Here is a 15212-nt window from a genome sequence, read left to right as displayed (position 1 = left end):
GGACTTTTGGAGACCGACTCAAAAATGTGATAAAATAAACAAACCTTTTGTCGCAGTCTAATCCAATTCCAAGTGTTTGCGACCAAGTGGCCAGCGAGCCAAGCAACCAGTTTCAGAAAATCACAGCTTATTTTGGTGCACACGGCTTTCAAAATTGTATTCTTGGCATTATTGTGCTTCCCACATCATACCCGACTCAGACCCGGTTTGTACCCACGTCGGCAGCCACACCCACGTTTAGGATTTAATCTACTGGAGCAGACTTTCAAAATGACGACAGAGATCGACCAGTTTTTTATTAATCATTATTTATCATTGGTGAGTTTTTTTCTGTAGAAGTGGATATTATCTGTTAGACGAGAGCTCCAAGTGAAGGTGTCAAAATACAGCTCTAGTGCTTTGAGATTTGAGACGCTCATGATGACTCCGCATCTCATTTAAGAGAAAATTTGTCACACAAACCTTTTGAATATGTTCAAAACCTAATTAACAACACTGCAAACCCCTCTGACTGATGTAATGAAATTAAGAACCTCTGTGCACATTTTGAGACATTTTGGAGACTCCTTCACGAGTGTTGTTCGACAACTACTCACCAGCAGTCGCAGCCCAATGAGATATTTTTTGCTATTTTTGGAATCAAATTTGACTGGAAGAACACAGCATACATGGATTGCAGTTACAAGAATGGACCTAACTTAAGAATTACTGAGAGCAATGTCAACTCTGCTGGACATACATGTAAGACTTTCAGATCGCTATGTGATATCAAGTTAGAGTCAAACGTAATGCTGCTATCAAGCCTATAATGTTTGTCCATCTGCAACAAAGTCAAATAAACGTGTGTTATTACAAGCCTAATGTTTTATTCTGACATGTGGGTTGTCCTATCGCCTACAGACTTTCACAACAAATCAGGAGTTTTAAACAAAAGCACAGCAAATTGTGTTTGGCAGATTAAGCAATGAATATTCATAGTGTGACAGCAGGCCCTAAAGTGTTGTCTTCATAATGCAATTCTTTCTGACTGCACCTTGACAATGACTAATACGACCAGAAAATGCAATGCAATTAAAGCAACCCCTTGTTCCTCGTCTCCCATGGCCACACACGACGCTCCTCAATCCCCATGAAGATCAGTGAGAGCATTAAATATTGAGAGAGTGATCTAATTTCTTTACTGCAAAATTTATGCACAATAGTGTGGTGGTAGAACAAATCGCCCCCAGACAGTTTTCAGCGACATTAAGTCGAATAAATAGAAAAACGGGACCTAAATTTGACAAAAAGAGAAACTGCCAAAATTAAAAAACTGCAGTGGTCTGATTGTTATTAAGTTTCAGATTGTATTTTTTTTTAATTATTCACTTGTCTGACAGCTAAATATTTAGTCACATTAGACACATGTAATCACAGATATACTTCATTTAAACACAAAGATAATGCTGTAAAAGGGGCCAAAAGTCCACTTTGTGGGGCAAAATTGTGTCCTCATAAAAACCTACTTGGATAAATATAGAAAGAGGGCAGCTTTAATGACAAATATACACCCATACACGATTCCCAAATAAATGCTTAATCTGTCTGTTTATTTTAATTTGTGTATTGGTTCAGTTTGAAAACCTGCATTTGTCCCTTTATATGTGAAGCCCGACACACCGATCTGTTCTGTGCAATTATCTCCAAATCAATTCAGGATCTCATCCCGCCCATTAATATAAAACCTGACATGATCCGTAATTAAATACAGACTCAGAGCCGCTACTGGGGTGTGGAGACAATTAAACTTGGGGTGAGGGATACTGGAGCACACATCGGCAAAAAGGTAATAAAGAAATAACAAAAATAAATGGGAACACAATGATGCTGAAGGAGTGGTTTATGGAGGCAGGAACAGCTTCCATGTTTGTGGATGATGCTCACTTGTTTCTTTTCACACTGTCCACATAAAACGGGGCATATAAATACACCTCTCTTACATTTCCCCCCACCAGCATTGCCCGGGCTTTCACTAAAAACTTTTACCTCCAAGTGAAACGCTGGGAATTCATGATGACTCAACAGCGGCGGTTTTTCAAATCATGCTGCCATAAACTCATAAGCACTTTTCTAATGATGTTTGCCTTCCCGGGATCCCTGTCCAAAAAGCGTGCTGTAAGCAGCCTGCCGTGTTTTCTGCACCTTCATTTTGTGAATCTTCATCACAGAAAGGTCCCAAAAAGGTGGAGAACGAATTAGGTGTGATTCTGGTTTCTTCTGATGACCACCGAACTCATTGTGGCAATAATAAAACCAGTTTGAGATTACTTTTGCTGTGATGCTGGCACATTATAATCTAGAAAACACACATTCTGACAGATCTAATTGTGTATCTCGGTTAACGATCGGTTCCAGGTCAATGCCTCAAAATCGTACTAGCTTCAGACTTCTCTACACCCACTGGATCCATTTAGATACAGTAAACAGAAAAAAAAAAGTTGAGTAATTGATTTACCAAACAGAAAATCTACAGGCAGAACACAACCTGAATCAATGTCCACAGCTTTGAGAGAATCTTTAAAGAATAAAATCTGCTCAACTGAAGTGGAGCGGTCAAGATGGGAGTATCTGTTATTCATCTAAGATCCCAAACCACCAATACTGCCTGCCAAGAAATACAAACGAAGGGACAGAGAACGTGAGACAAAGCGACAAACCCGTATCAATTCCAAAGAAAGAAAGGCAAGACAACAAAGAGGAAATGGAAGAGTTTACAGTGGAGAATTTCCACTCTGCTATTTGCCGCCACATTAGGGGACCGAAGGAGCAATTCAATTATGGGATGGGAGGGGAAGGAGGAGCAGGAGGGAGTGGGCAGTTGAGGTAAATTGGAAAATATTAAATTCTGGCTGGCATATTAAAAAAAAAAAAAAAAAAGCAGATTCCCTGCTGCTTTATGCCTCTAAAATTAATATATGTAAGAGTCTGGTGTGAAATTTTAGACGATTCTTAGTGCTTTATTGTTCAATTTCATTTAATCAATTTCATTTATTGTTATTACAGAATCAAGACAACAAACATAAACAAAATCATCACATCAACAAAAAAACAAAACTTTTGTTTACCCTGCAGATAATATGAAACACAAGTCAACACAACTGCAACGACCGCAATTACTCTTGACAAGCTTTATTTGAGGCATCAGTTACAAACCAAAGCCATTCTAATTAGAAAAGGGAACAGCAGAATGGCTCTCAGGAGCAAACTAGACCCAAAATCCTTCGATCAATGTAATAAAAATAAAAAATAACGATTAAAATAATAATTCTGGAAGGTTGTCTAACTAATAAATGACACTGATAAACAATAATCAGATCCAGGCTAAAATTACAGAGCAAATAAAGACAAATATGGACATTTTTGAGTCTTTTCATCAAATAGATTGCATTTATGTTGCAATTGTTAAACTACTAAAAAAAATACAACCGATACACGGCTAAAAGTGTTCGCTAAACATACACAGAAATATAAGCAATATACAGTAAAATAGAATTCATTTCCATTCAGAGTTATTTTTCACCAAAGTCTTGAATTGATGATGCGTCGGACTGCTGTGTAATGTCTTTTCTAGCACAACCCATTTTGGCATAATGTTCGGACTTTATGGTGGCCACCAAGTGTGAAAATAATGTCTCATCAGCCAAATGGGTCCCAAGAGTTAAGTTGACCAAACTCAACATATTATTATCTTTTTTTTTTTTAACAATTAGAGTTTTATGAATTCTGACACGGTTAACTTGAAGGCTGGATGTGCCTTTGGAGCAGAAGAAAATGTACTGATGGAAAAAAGCGGAAACAAAACAATAACTGGTCAGTGACGACGACGATAACATATCCCAGACGATAACAGTCCCCCGGCCATCATCACTTGAGTTGTCTTTGCATTGTGTGTGTGGAAATAATCCTACTTTTACTGTTAAACGTTCTACTGTAGATAGTTTTCGCTTGCACTTAACATTTCACTGAGCCACCATCAGAATTGGTGGTTTTTTTAAAACACAAATATATGGACGGAAATATGATGGTTACCCATTGACCTTCGAGACGTTCTGATGTATTAAATACTTATTAAACCAATTTAATAGTTTCAGCAATATCCTAAGTTTATTAGTTTGATGCTGACCAATAACTTGACCCTTAAAAATCAAATCACCACACTTTTAGTTGTGAGAAGCTATTCATTGCACCACTTAGTATTTCACTATTTTGTTGTAAGCTAGATGTCTTTGCTTTTTTGCACCGTGCCCTGAGATGACTTTTGTTGTGAACTGACGTTATATAAAGAAACTGAATTGAATCATATTATATTCTGCAGTTCCCAAAGAGGGCTCTTACACGTTTCTTGGTTTAATCAAAGCAGTGACTTGTTTTTACCACACAGGCTTTTTCAGATTTTGGACCAGATAAGCCTGTTCTTGCTCTGAATAAAGTCCCATGTTATGAGGTTGCATGCAAACAGTCGTGTTGATTACGATCACGTTTCCCTGTATGCGGGTAAATTGTGCGTCATATCGGGGGTACAGATATTTCCAAACATTTCCTTCAGTTTTAATATGTCAGCACGTTTTATGTCTAAATGTAGGTGTATGTTTTTATTGTTCTTCTGGTTTTATTATTTAAATTGTTTTCTTTTTCTGCAAGTTCAGTGTATTTCTTTGTTTATTTTTAGTTGTTTTTTTTATTATTTTTTTGTTCTTTTGAGGCTTTTACAATTTAACTGTTTGGCTTTTTTTAACTTCTTATCTTTCCTCATTGATGGCATCGTTCTTTCCTTGGTTCTTTGATTCCTTCAGACTAAATCATTATTGTACCAATGCATTTTGCTTAGCAGTTGTTTTTTTTTAGTTGTTTATCTGTTTTTACCCACTGTAAACCACTGAGCTGTGTGAAAAGAGCTCTTTATATATAAAGTGCTTCGTTGATTGAACAAAACAGTCAGCATCAAGGGAACAGAAAGATTAAAAAACAAGATCTAAGTTCATCAAACATCAACATTAAATAAAACAACAACACAATACGAGTCAAAACTCAAATACTTGCTATGTAGGTCAGTTGATAAAATAAAACAAAAACCAAACGGCTAAAAAAATGAAATAATAATGATGCAATACATGAATAAGTAAAGAAAGTTAGCGCAGCCATATGTCTTAAAATCCAACATGTCTGGGAGTTTTTGTAATCCCAAGAGTAGCTAAATCATATCATTGGGAAGAAAGTCACATCCAGTTTTAAGCTTCTGGTGGCTCCAGAGATTAAGCTCCAGACACAATGGATTGAGATGAGCTTAAACTCTTTACTGCATGCTCTCATTTCCTGTTCACTTTTTTTTTTAATGTCTTTTTCTACCATTCTCTCTGTCAGTTTGATCCTCCCCTTTGGCTACCGTGAGAAACTGAGTCATTATGAGCTGCAGCGGTGCTGCTGTTTATGGAAGACCTTTCAAATGGTTGGCTGTATTTTCAGCATGTGGCGGGATCTAAGCCTACACATTCTTTGACTAACCATCCAAATGATGCTCTTTTTTCTCTTGAAGTTCCTGTCTAACAGACAAGCGTGAGTATGTGCACGTCTTTGCCAACACGAACACACACAACATCTGCTCGCTAAGTTCAGACACCGAGAAAGTTCCTTCTGTTCACTCCCCTGCTCTGTGTGTGTGTGAGAGAGAGAGGGATGGAAAGAAGCAAAAATAATGAATCGTTCCCGCTGTTAAAGTGGTGTTTGACAAAACTAAAATAAATGAATTTTGTAAAATGCACACATCTTTGTGGCATATGGAAACTTAGGGCTGGTCTGAGCAAAAACATTTCCCATTAGACTCCGTGTTGAGTCACTGAAGACTTGTAATATTAGTGCTCTACACTTCACTCAACTCCCCAGCAACAAGAAGCTTAAATATTCACTGTCTGCCCTGCCATTCCTTTGCATAGATCACTCCTTTTATTTGATCAATTTGGTCTTCCTGTGGCCCTGACAGCAAAAGAAAGGCGAGTTCTAATTCTCCTCATCCCGCCTGTCCTCTTGAAGCTACTGGTTATCAGAGTCAATTCACGTCCATCTGCCACAAGCCTCAGAGCTAATTAAAAGCGGCAGCTCGCTCTCCCTCAACCTGGGCTGCAGGTCACAGCTAAAACACATATCAGTGTCCGGGGCGCTAAAGGTGCCAGCTTTGTGCCAAAGCTCTTTTCACTGCTGCTGGACAGCGGAGAGGAAAACAAATGCAACACGTCTGACGTTCAGAGACCATTTGAAAATAGCAGGGTGACAGGAAGGAAAACATTTTCTGAAAGGAGGGAGTAGGGTGGCAAATCAGAGAGATGGCAGGGCCGCATGGAGATAGAATGGAGAGGGAGCGAAGGCTCTATTAGATTAGAGCGGAGTGTGTGAGAAGTGACAGCTTGTAAGTTCTTTGCTGGCCAGTTTGAGGGCTGGGGGAGTTTGGGAATGTTCACAGACAGGCCGGATGTGTGCGAGGATAGGCAGGGTGTAGACACACAGAAGGAGTGAGACTGTGTGTGCGCCGGCTATGCAGAGCAGCGGTAGGGGCAGGCACACGGGCATAAATTGAGAGCTATGGGAGAGGCAGCAAGACAGACAGTGAGATGGGGCGAGGGACTCTGGGAGCCGTGCATATCGGATCAATAAACTTCATAAACGACATCATCAGCTCGGTCACCACGAAGACAGCCAACCGCCAGGCACCATCTGGCCATGTCTCGGCGGGCTGCGGGATCAGCCAGCATAACCTCGCACACAAACACAAACACATCCTGACACAGTTACACACGGTGAACTGCACAAATATTCACTGCACTCAGTCTGCCATGCATGAGCGCGCACAGAGACGCTCTAGCCAGGTAGACGCAACTGAGATTGGTCTGTGGAGACAGATTATGTCCGCGTGTGTGTTTGCATGCATACGCCGCAGCGGTTAAGCAGTTTATTCAGGGACAAAGGTTTATGGGCTCTGTAAAACACTATATCCTGTAGCATGTTAATGACCATTAACGAGGCAGAGTGCGAGAGGGACAGCCAAAGAAGAGATTGAAGCGGTCTAAAAATTATTTTGGGGGTAGAAAAGACTGAGTTAGAGGTGCGGCAAAAAGAGGGAGAGAGTGGAGGACACTTCTTGTAGAGACAAGAAGGAAGCTGTGAAAAAAAGGTGCAAATTAGTCTTTTCTATGCGGGTTCAAAGGAAGTGTTATGCATGAGTCCTTATCACGGTATGCATATGAGGGCTGCAAGCAAATCAGAGGATTTCAATTCACACTGAGGAGATGAGCGTTCAGATCCAGATCACATTAGCACATAAAAATGAATTAAAGAGATTTACTTCAATCGGGTATATTACAGGTGTGTGTGATGTTTGAGAGGGAAAAAATAAAGGAATAAAAAACGAAAACAGACAATTATCTGGTTAAAGCTCCAAACTTTCTCAGCTTCACGAGCACATTCATATTACTAGTCTTTGCAAGTGGCACAACTTAGGTTAGGGTTAGCTATGGCTGATTTTTTATACCATCACAAGAAGTATAAATGTATTCGCAATGTGGTTAATTAGATTTTTCCCTCCTTTTGGAATAAATTTACATAAACATTTTTAAAAATCTGCTTTCAAAAAAAAAACAACTTCTGAATGCACCATGTGCAACTCATCTGTATGCAACAGAGGAAACTTTCCTTAAAAATTAGACATATTTTTGTGCTTATTACACTGACTCAAATGAACATATACTAAAACCGATAAAGCTTTCTAGTCATGTCAGCGTTAGTTCTCAGAGGTGCAACATATTTCTTATTTGAAATTTACACTATACGGCTAAATAATTACTGGCTTTTTGCTTGGCTTAGAGTCACAAGAGACATCTTACAAATGGCCTTCATCGACAGCCACTCAGTGATTCTGGACTCCTTGGTGTCCCTGGGACTCTTTTTCTTAAGAATGTTAGAAAAAGGCCTGAACAATGTAAAGCCAATATCTCAATTTGTTGGCAACAAATTACGTACGGTATTCCTGAGTGTCTCTGAAGTGTCTCAAAACATTCGTGGAGGGGGGTCTGAATTTTCTCATGTGAGTTGCAAAGACTTCTAGTCTTGTCACTTGAAGTTTGAAAATGTAAAAAAAAAAAATTGTCCAACAAATCTCTTAAAATTGTCCCAGGATTGTTTAGTCCATCTGGAACGGTCCGGAGCTGTATTTTGACCCAGCATGGGAGTTCTCCTGTGACGGAAAACATCTGAGACTACAGCCCCGAATGACCAGGTCTAAAAATGATGATGATGATAAATAATAATTAAAATCTGCCTATAATCATTTCACAAGTGGGCTACAGTAGATTAAATCATAAATGTGGATACAAAGCAGGCTGAGGTGGGTATGATGTGGGTGTAGATGAGCAATGACTGGGCTTACAATACAGCCATACAAGCCATGCACACAAAAACAGGCTGGGAGTTTTTTTTTTTAAATTGGCCGGCTGCCTTGCTTGGTTGCAAACACTCAGAATCCGGTGATACTGCAATAGAAAATTTGCCTGTTTTCTTGCAATTTCCTCGCAATTTTGACTCGCAGTCTACTCGTCTACCCAGTGAGATACTGACTTGACTATGAAAAGGGAGGTCCGAGCTGCTCTGTCTGACTCACTATCAGTGCAATTTTAATTCAGACAGCAACTAGCCTTCAAAAGTACGCACACAAAAAGCCTTTTGTGGATTACATTTCTTGCATTTTTGGCCATTTTAAAGAGCTTTTCAAAAAGCAACAATGTATGACATACTACATCATGTCATTTATTTTATAAAAACTAGGCAGGTAAGCAGAATGGTAGTGTGGAAAACCAAAGAAACGCAGCAATTTAATATCTTGTGGAAACAACTTGAACAGCTACGACTTGAAAAAATCCACTGCTTTATGACCTCATCTGCCACTCACATCATTTTGGAAGAAATTGGGACTTTTGGTTGCAAAAATAACAATGCTCATTGATGTTTGCTAAATTTTGTTTATTCAAAGCTTTTAAATTTCACTGCAGCATTTCAGCAGAACCACATTCTGACCTTTTAACCACTGCAGCACCTTAATTCTTTTCTTTTTCAGTCACTCCGTTGTAGTTTTGATACTGTGCTTCAAATTATTGTTTTGCTGAAAGGCCCATTTAGGGTCAGGTTTCAGCTGTCTGACAGATTGCCTCACAAGTGACTCTAGAAAACCTTGGTGTACAGACTCGTTCATGATAGATTTAAGAGCTGCAACCTGCTCAGCTTTTGTAGCTAAAACAAAATCATCAACCCTCCACCACTGCACTTGACCATGAACATGTGTTGTTTGTGCTGTGTCTGTTTTTCTTTATCAAACATGATTGTTCAAGAAGTCTTCTGGTTTGTTTAAAAGCAGCTTTGCAAAGCAGAGCTTTCTGGGCAAGTTGTTTCGGAATAAAGAAGCTTTTCCTGGCAGCCCTTTCAAAAAGCAACTGTACTGTTCTGAATTTACATATGCCAACTGAGGCCTGATAAATCCGATATGTAGCTTGTAGGTTTCATGTAATTATTCTGACCATTGGCTGGTCAGACCTCGAGATGAACTTATTAAAATGTCAGCAGCTCCAGAGATGACTGACAGCTGCCTTGAATGTTTCCACTTGTGGAGGTTTTTTTTTGTCACCGTAGGATGATGGACTCCAGACTTTTTGGAAAAGGCATTATAACTCTTCCCAGATTGATGGCAGCAACAATCACTTTTTTTAAAAAAATCATTGGTGATGTCTTTTCCTCCTTGGCATTGTGTTAACGCACAGCTGAACGTTCCAGACCAGAGACCTGCCAGAACTTCTTTTATAAATGTGCGCACACTTGCTGATTAGTTAATGTAGCGTGTTTGATTAGCAGCACCTGGCTGCTAATTAGCTTCTTATTTCCAATAAAAGCAGTGAGACTTTTTCCACAAGCTGCTTCCAAATTTAGCGTTTTTTTGTGGAATAAATAATGACAGTGTCTAATGCCTCATGTGGGCAAGATCATCTGAGGTCATAAAAACATTAATTTAAGGGTCTAAAACACAACATAAACTTAGGGTCTAAAAATTCTTATTCAACTCTATGGTAACTGTAATTTATAATTATCTTATTATCCCAAAAAAGTTCATTGTAACCAATAAATCTTTTGTTTTGCATGGATAGCAACAGGAAGTTAAGCTCAGGGAGGCTGATCCAGCGTGTAGTGGTCATGCTCTGGCAGTTAACTCTTTTTCAATAAAGACAGCATCTTGAGCGGTAAAATAATTGAAGCCCACTGTCATTAAGCCACACTCAATAAAGCCCTATTAAGTTAACAAGAGAAAATTATCCATATTCACTCATTTTTAAAAGTAAAGTCAAACTTGGTGTCAACCAAGCACAAAGGAATATGTTGTCACTTGACTCTTCAAAGCGTTTCACAAAAGCTCTTTTGAGAAGGTGATTGCCGTTGAAGGTGAGAAAAAGTTGCTCTTTGCCTTTTATGTACAGAAAGGCCAGCGACTGCCTCGTTCAATAACACACTGAGGGGCATTTAATGCTCTTAATGGGGAGTTAGTTATCTAAGATTACGAGCAAAAGCTAATAAAATCAATGAAGGTCACCACCTCAACACCTACTTTCATCGATGAGTGGGTTGAAAAACATACATCCCCTAAAATATTCTGGCTGACTGAAACTACAGCAAATTGTTCAGAAGACCTCTCAAAACAGGCCTTCTTCCCTGTGTAGATTATCCCCATTATTAAAACACAGCAATTATTATTATTCCGAATAATGAGACTGACAAGATATCTGTAGCAACTAAGAAATAATATGCAAATTGAAGGCATTTCAAAGAGAACCAGACAATGGCATCAAACAAAAAGGATGTGAAATACAGCCACACAAGACATCTAAAGACCCCCACATTTCCGCTGTTCCACTAACACAAAAGAACATCTTCCATGCACCTAAAATTACTTAATAACCTTGTAGATTTGATTCACTGAATATTCACTTTTATCTTCTCCTGATAATGTCCGCAGTCATTTAGAATGAAAAGGGTCAGTTATCTAAACAGCTTATTATTCATGACAATCGCTGTCCGGTGATTTAAAAGAACTTTTATGTCTTTAGAGCACACTAATTAATATACCATTGTGGGCTAAGAATAGTAAAATTTACATGTTTTCTTTAGCAGTATTTTATTAAACACAAACTACATGTGCAAATTTGCGCGTCATCATATAAACAGGAATGTCTGTGGATGTAAAGAGCGTGGGAGAGAGAAATAAAGAAATAAAAACAAAAGTACATACATTCTGTTGTTGGGGTTGATCTTATGTCCATCTTTGTACCATGTGACCAAAGGCTGAGGGAAAGAAGCAAGTGCAGGTGGGCTGATGACGGCCGCCCGGCCTTGAGTCACCGTCTTCCTCTGATCCCCAGCTGAGAAATTTCCCAAAACTTGAGAGAGGAGAGAAGAGAGGGTTGAATCAATAAACATAAAAGATCAATGTAATATCAGTGATAGCTGATCAGATTGTACCATAAACTTCTGACTTGCCTATAGGAACAAACCAGGACGTTCTTCCACTTTTATATGCTGTTTTCATTCAAACAAATTTCCCAACACACAGTATTTTGACAGCGTACCAATTCTGTATGGTAATTACACATAAACAATTAAAACTATTTAAGTTAAATAGAGATACACTAAGTCGGGCTACGCAAGAACACTTCCAGACTAAAGTGGAGGGAAACCATCTGACTTGCTGTCATAACAAAGATAAAAAGACAAGCATCTGTAAGATACAGATGTGCTCAGGAACTTGTATATGTCTGAAGATTACATTAATGCTAAATGACATATACAAGGTTGGGAGCAACATATGGTAATGCATCTTTTCAGAGAAGTCCTTATTATCACCTGCCATCATTAAAGGAGGGTGATCATGTAATTACATGTGTCTGTGTGTTTGGTTGTCTGCTTGTTAGCAAAATATCTCATGAACCATTGGATTGATTCTAGTGAAAAGCTCAGAAAGTACTGACCGGACGGACATCTCCAATTGATTAACTGTTGGAGTCAACCCAACTCAGCTAATCCACCTTGGCAAACACAAAACTGGGCTATAATTCTGTCATATTTACAGACAGCTAAAATATGATGTGGCAGTAGCTCAGAGTCAGCCCCCCCAACTCATACTCTAAGCGCTAACAGATTGCACAAGACCTTTGTTTAAAACCTTTGGCATGCAAAGCGATGGGCGATATGCAATCCATCAAAGCATGCTGCTTTTATTTATTTGAGCGAGACCAGATAAATTTACTAACCGCTAGCATTACAGTAGTAAAGAGTCTAAGCTGTGCTAAACTGGCCCGGCACCAGTCCAGACAAATCCCTCACATAAATATTTAAACCTCTAAGAAACAAAGAAAGTCCCAGTCTGCTGTGGTACTGAAATCTTATATGAGGTAAGAATGAAACCTTTCTGTTTTTAAACCACAGCTACAACTACAGCCTGCATCCACAACACTCACAGGGCATTATTAAAAGACGAGGAGATGTTACAGAGTGTTAAACATGACTCTGTCTGAGAAATGAGACATGATTATAGTTTTAAAAATCTAATAGTTTATGCATCTACTTTTTCATCTTTAAGCACTGTTTTACCAGCATTTGGTGGAAATAATAATAAAAAAGAAGTAATTTACCCAACTGCTTGCCAACCAGAGACAACAAAAAAGGAGAACACTTCAGTATTTACAGGCAAAATGTGTTTTGATTTTTTAAATTAGCCAAACTAGTTAATTTCTTTTTTTAGTTAAACGACCACTAAATCTGTCAAACAAAACTGACTGTTTTAATTGTAATTTGATCCTTCTTGGTGTGATGAGGTTGCTGCTAGTGTGTTTTGCTACACAAACATATTTAAAAGTAAACGTATTGCTGCTGATATGAAAGTCTGCACTCGTTACACCGATATGTATGTAATGAGTACAGTCTGCGTGTACTTACAGGCCACATGCACCTCTGTTCTCTTGTGTATTAGAGCTCCCATCCTGTTCATCACGGTGCACTGATACAGTCCAGCATCGGTTCTCTGCAGAGTTGGTATAGACAACCTAAAGATGGACAGACATAATGAGAAGGTGGCAGACAAAACGTGCGGTATTTTTCTTACAGTTCTGCTAAATAAACAGCAAAGAGGACACTGGCACTACGAGCGATTCCTGGAGACCAATGAGACAGACGGCAAAGAAGGTGGAGGTCTGTTTGTCCATATGCATTTATGGCCTTGGTCTGAGAAAATAGACTGTAAAACTTCCCCCTTAACAGAAGGAAATGCCCGGTGGCAATTGTGTACATTTTGTGTGCATCAACATATATGTGTGTGTGTGTGTTTAAGTATGGGAAGTGTTTTGATGGTGCTTGTGTATTTCTATCAGAAAAAGGATGGTTAATGGGGTTTTAATGCACAGTGCTTCACTAATGGGAAGCTTGGCATCGGATCTAGGTTGGTGCCATGCTGGACTAACGCACAAATGCATATACACACATGGACTGACAGGGACACACACACACACACAGACACACACAGAAACAGGATAGACACAGTAAAACTGGACATCGCTTTGGGGCTCATTATGGATACCAGAACAGCCAAGTACTTAACTCCCAGGCTGTCAGAGTGTGCTGCCAACATACACAAACACCAACTCATGAACAGACAAACAGGCACACGTGTACATCAAAGACTCACAGACAGCACTGTCTGAATCTGAAATGACACATTACGTGGCAGCCCTGATCCAGAAACAGATTTTGATATTGGACTCTTCCTAACTTTGCATCTCTCTATATCTGTCTGCATTCCACTTCATGTTTAAAAGGCACGAACGCTGGAATTTTAGTACAGAGTGTCAGTAAGGACGATTCAATCCTACAACATTTATTTTTTTTCAGTTTCTTGGTGAGTGGGGAAAACAAAAACTATGTTGTAAAACTCAAGAAAGAAAAATCACATTAGCAAACCGTCCTACAGGTATTGCTTTGAACTTTAAAATAATTAGTTGTGGTCACACAAGGTAATACTTTTTGATTTCATGCTACAGTACACAAAATAAAAATCTGAATAAAAATGAATGCAATGGTTTATATTAAATTTTGTTTCTCAGCAGAAGATTAATTTGTGACAAAATAAGGAGCGTTACTGAGTTTACCATGGTGGTGATAATGTTGTGGCTGCTTCAGTGTTTGTACAATTACTGGTGTATGTTTGTATTGCTTTTAACCAAATTATTTAATAACATGTAACACATCCAAACCCACATCTCTTGCATGAAAGGCAGTGAGCGATATGCATTCTTTTAAGTAATGCCAGGCTGTTACCTCTCTGTAGATTGATCTCAGCGTTAACTTTATTAACTACTCAACTATTCAGAGTCCTACCTTTGAAGCACTATCAACAAGCCACGTCAAGCTTGTGAAGTATCGGATCCGGCTCAAAAAATATCAAATTATCATGCAGAATCTGAGGCAGCAATCATGAGCAGAGAGGCTCAGAACCAGTTAATCATGCCTGAGTGCTTCTAGTATCAGTGTCCTGCCTCCTGAAGCCTGCTAAATGAAAGTTGGACTCCCGAATCGGTGAGTCAGTGCAACAAGATACCAAAATGTTGCGCCGGTCAGTTAGGCTAAGTTAAGGAGTTCAAGGAACTGAAGCAAAGAATATTAGCATCAGTGATCTAAGCATTGATTAGCGGTAGTGCTGTGAGTTTTGTTTTCTGTGAAACTGCCCTGCAGTTGGAACAGCAAAGCTGCAAGCAAAACTTATTATTCAGAAAAGAAAATGAGGAGAATTATCTAACGCTTTTGGAAAATCAAACAGCATGGTCAATGTTTTCTGTTAATGACAGCAGAAACTGAAAAAAATAAAGCAAACCAGCCGTAGTTACCATGGCTAATCAAAAGTCTGACCCTTGAACTGTCTGCTTTTAAAAGTTCTGCTCTTTGAGCAAATTTTGTGTAATGACCTCGAATCTAAAGCGAGGCAAGTCCCCATAATATGACTGAATGACCCAAGTTACGCCCCCACAACATGAGTATTGTAATTACACAGACATTCAGGAATTAGCATGAATAACTGAGGTCTGAAATTAAAAAACAGACGCCCC

At 39.0% G+C, this 15212-nt stretch overlaps 1 protein-coding gene across 3 annotated transcripts in view; it reads right to left on the bottom strand.

The window, feature by feature from the left end:
• LOC108230528 (protein sidekick-1) overlaps positions 1–15212 on the bottom strand; it is a 260584-nt gene that overhangs the window by 144148 nt on the left and 101224 nt on the right. For all 3 annotated transcript variants that reach the window (XM_037974788.1, XM_017406846.2, XM_017406872.2), the window contains exons 3-4: positions 13054–13160; positions 11351–11498 (exon numbers count right to left, since the gene is read on the bottom strand). In XM_037974788.1, the coding sequence (XP_037830716.1) occupies positions 11351–11498; positions 13054–13160 (255 nt within the window). The remainder of the gene's footprint in view (positions 1–11350; positions 11499–13053; positions 13161–15212) is intronic.

This window comes from Kryptolebias marmoratus, linkage group LG3 (assembly GCF_001649575.2).
Source record: "Kryptolebias marmoratus isolate JLee-2015 linkage group LG3, ASM164957v2, whole genome shotgun sequence".
NCBI lineage: Eukaryota > Metazoa > Chordata > Actinopteri > Cyprinodontiformes > Rivulidae > Kryptolebias > Kryptolebias marmoratus.
The sequence above is the reverse complement of the archived record's forward strand: the minus strand, read 5'-3'. Positions and strand labels throughout refer to the sequence as shown.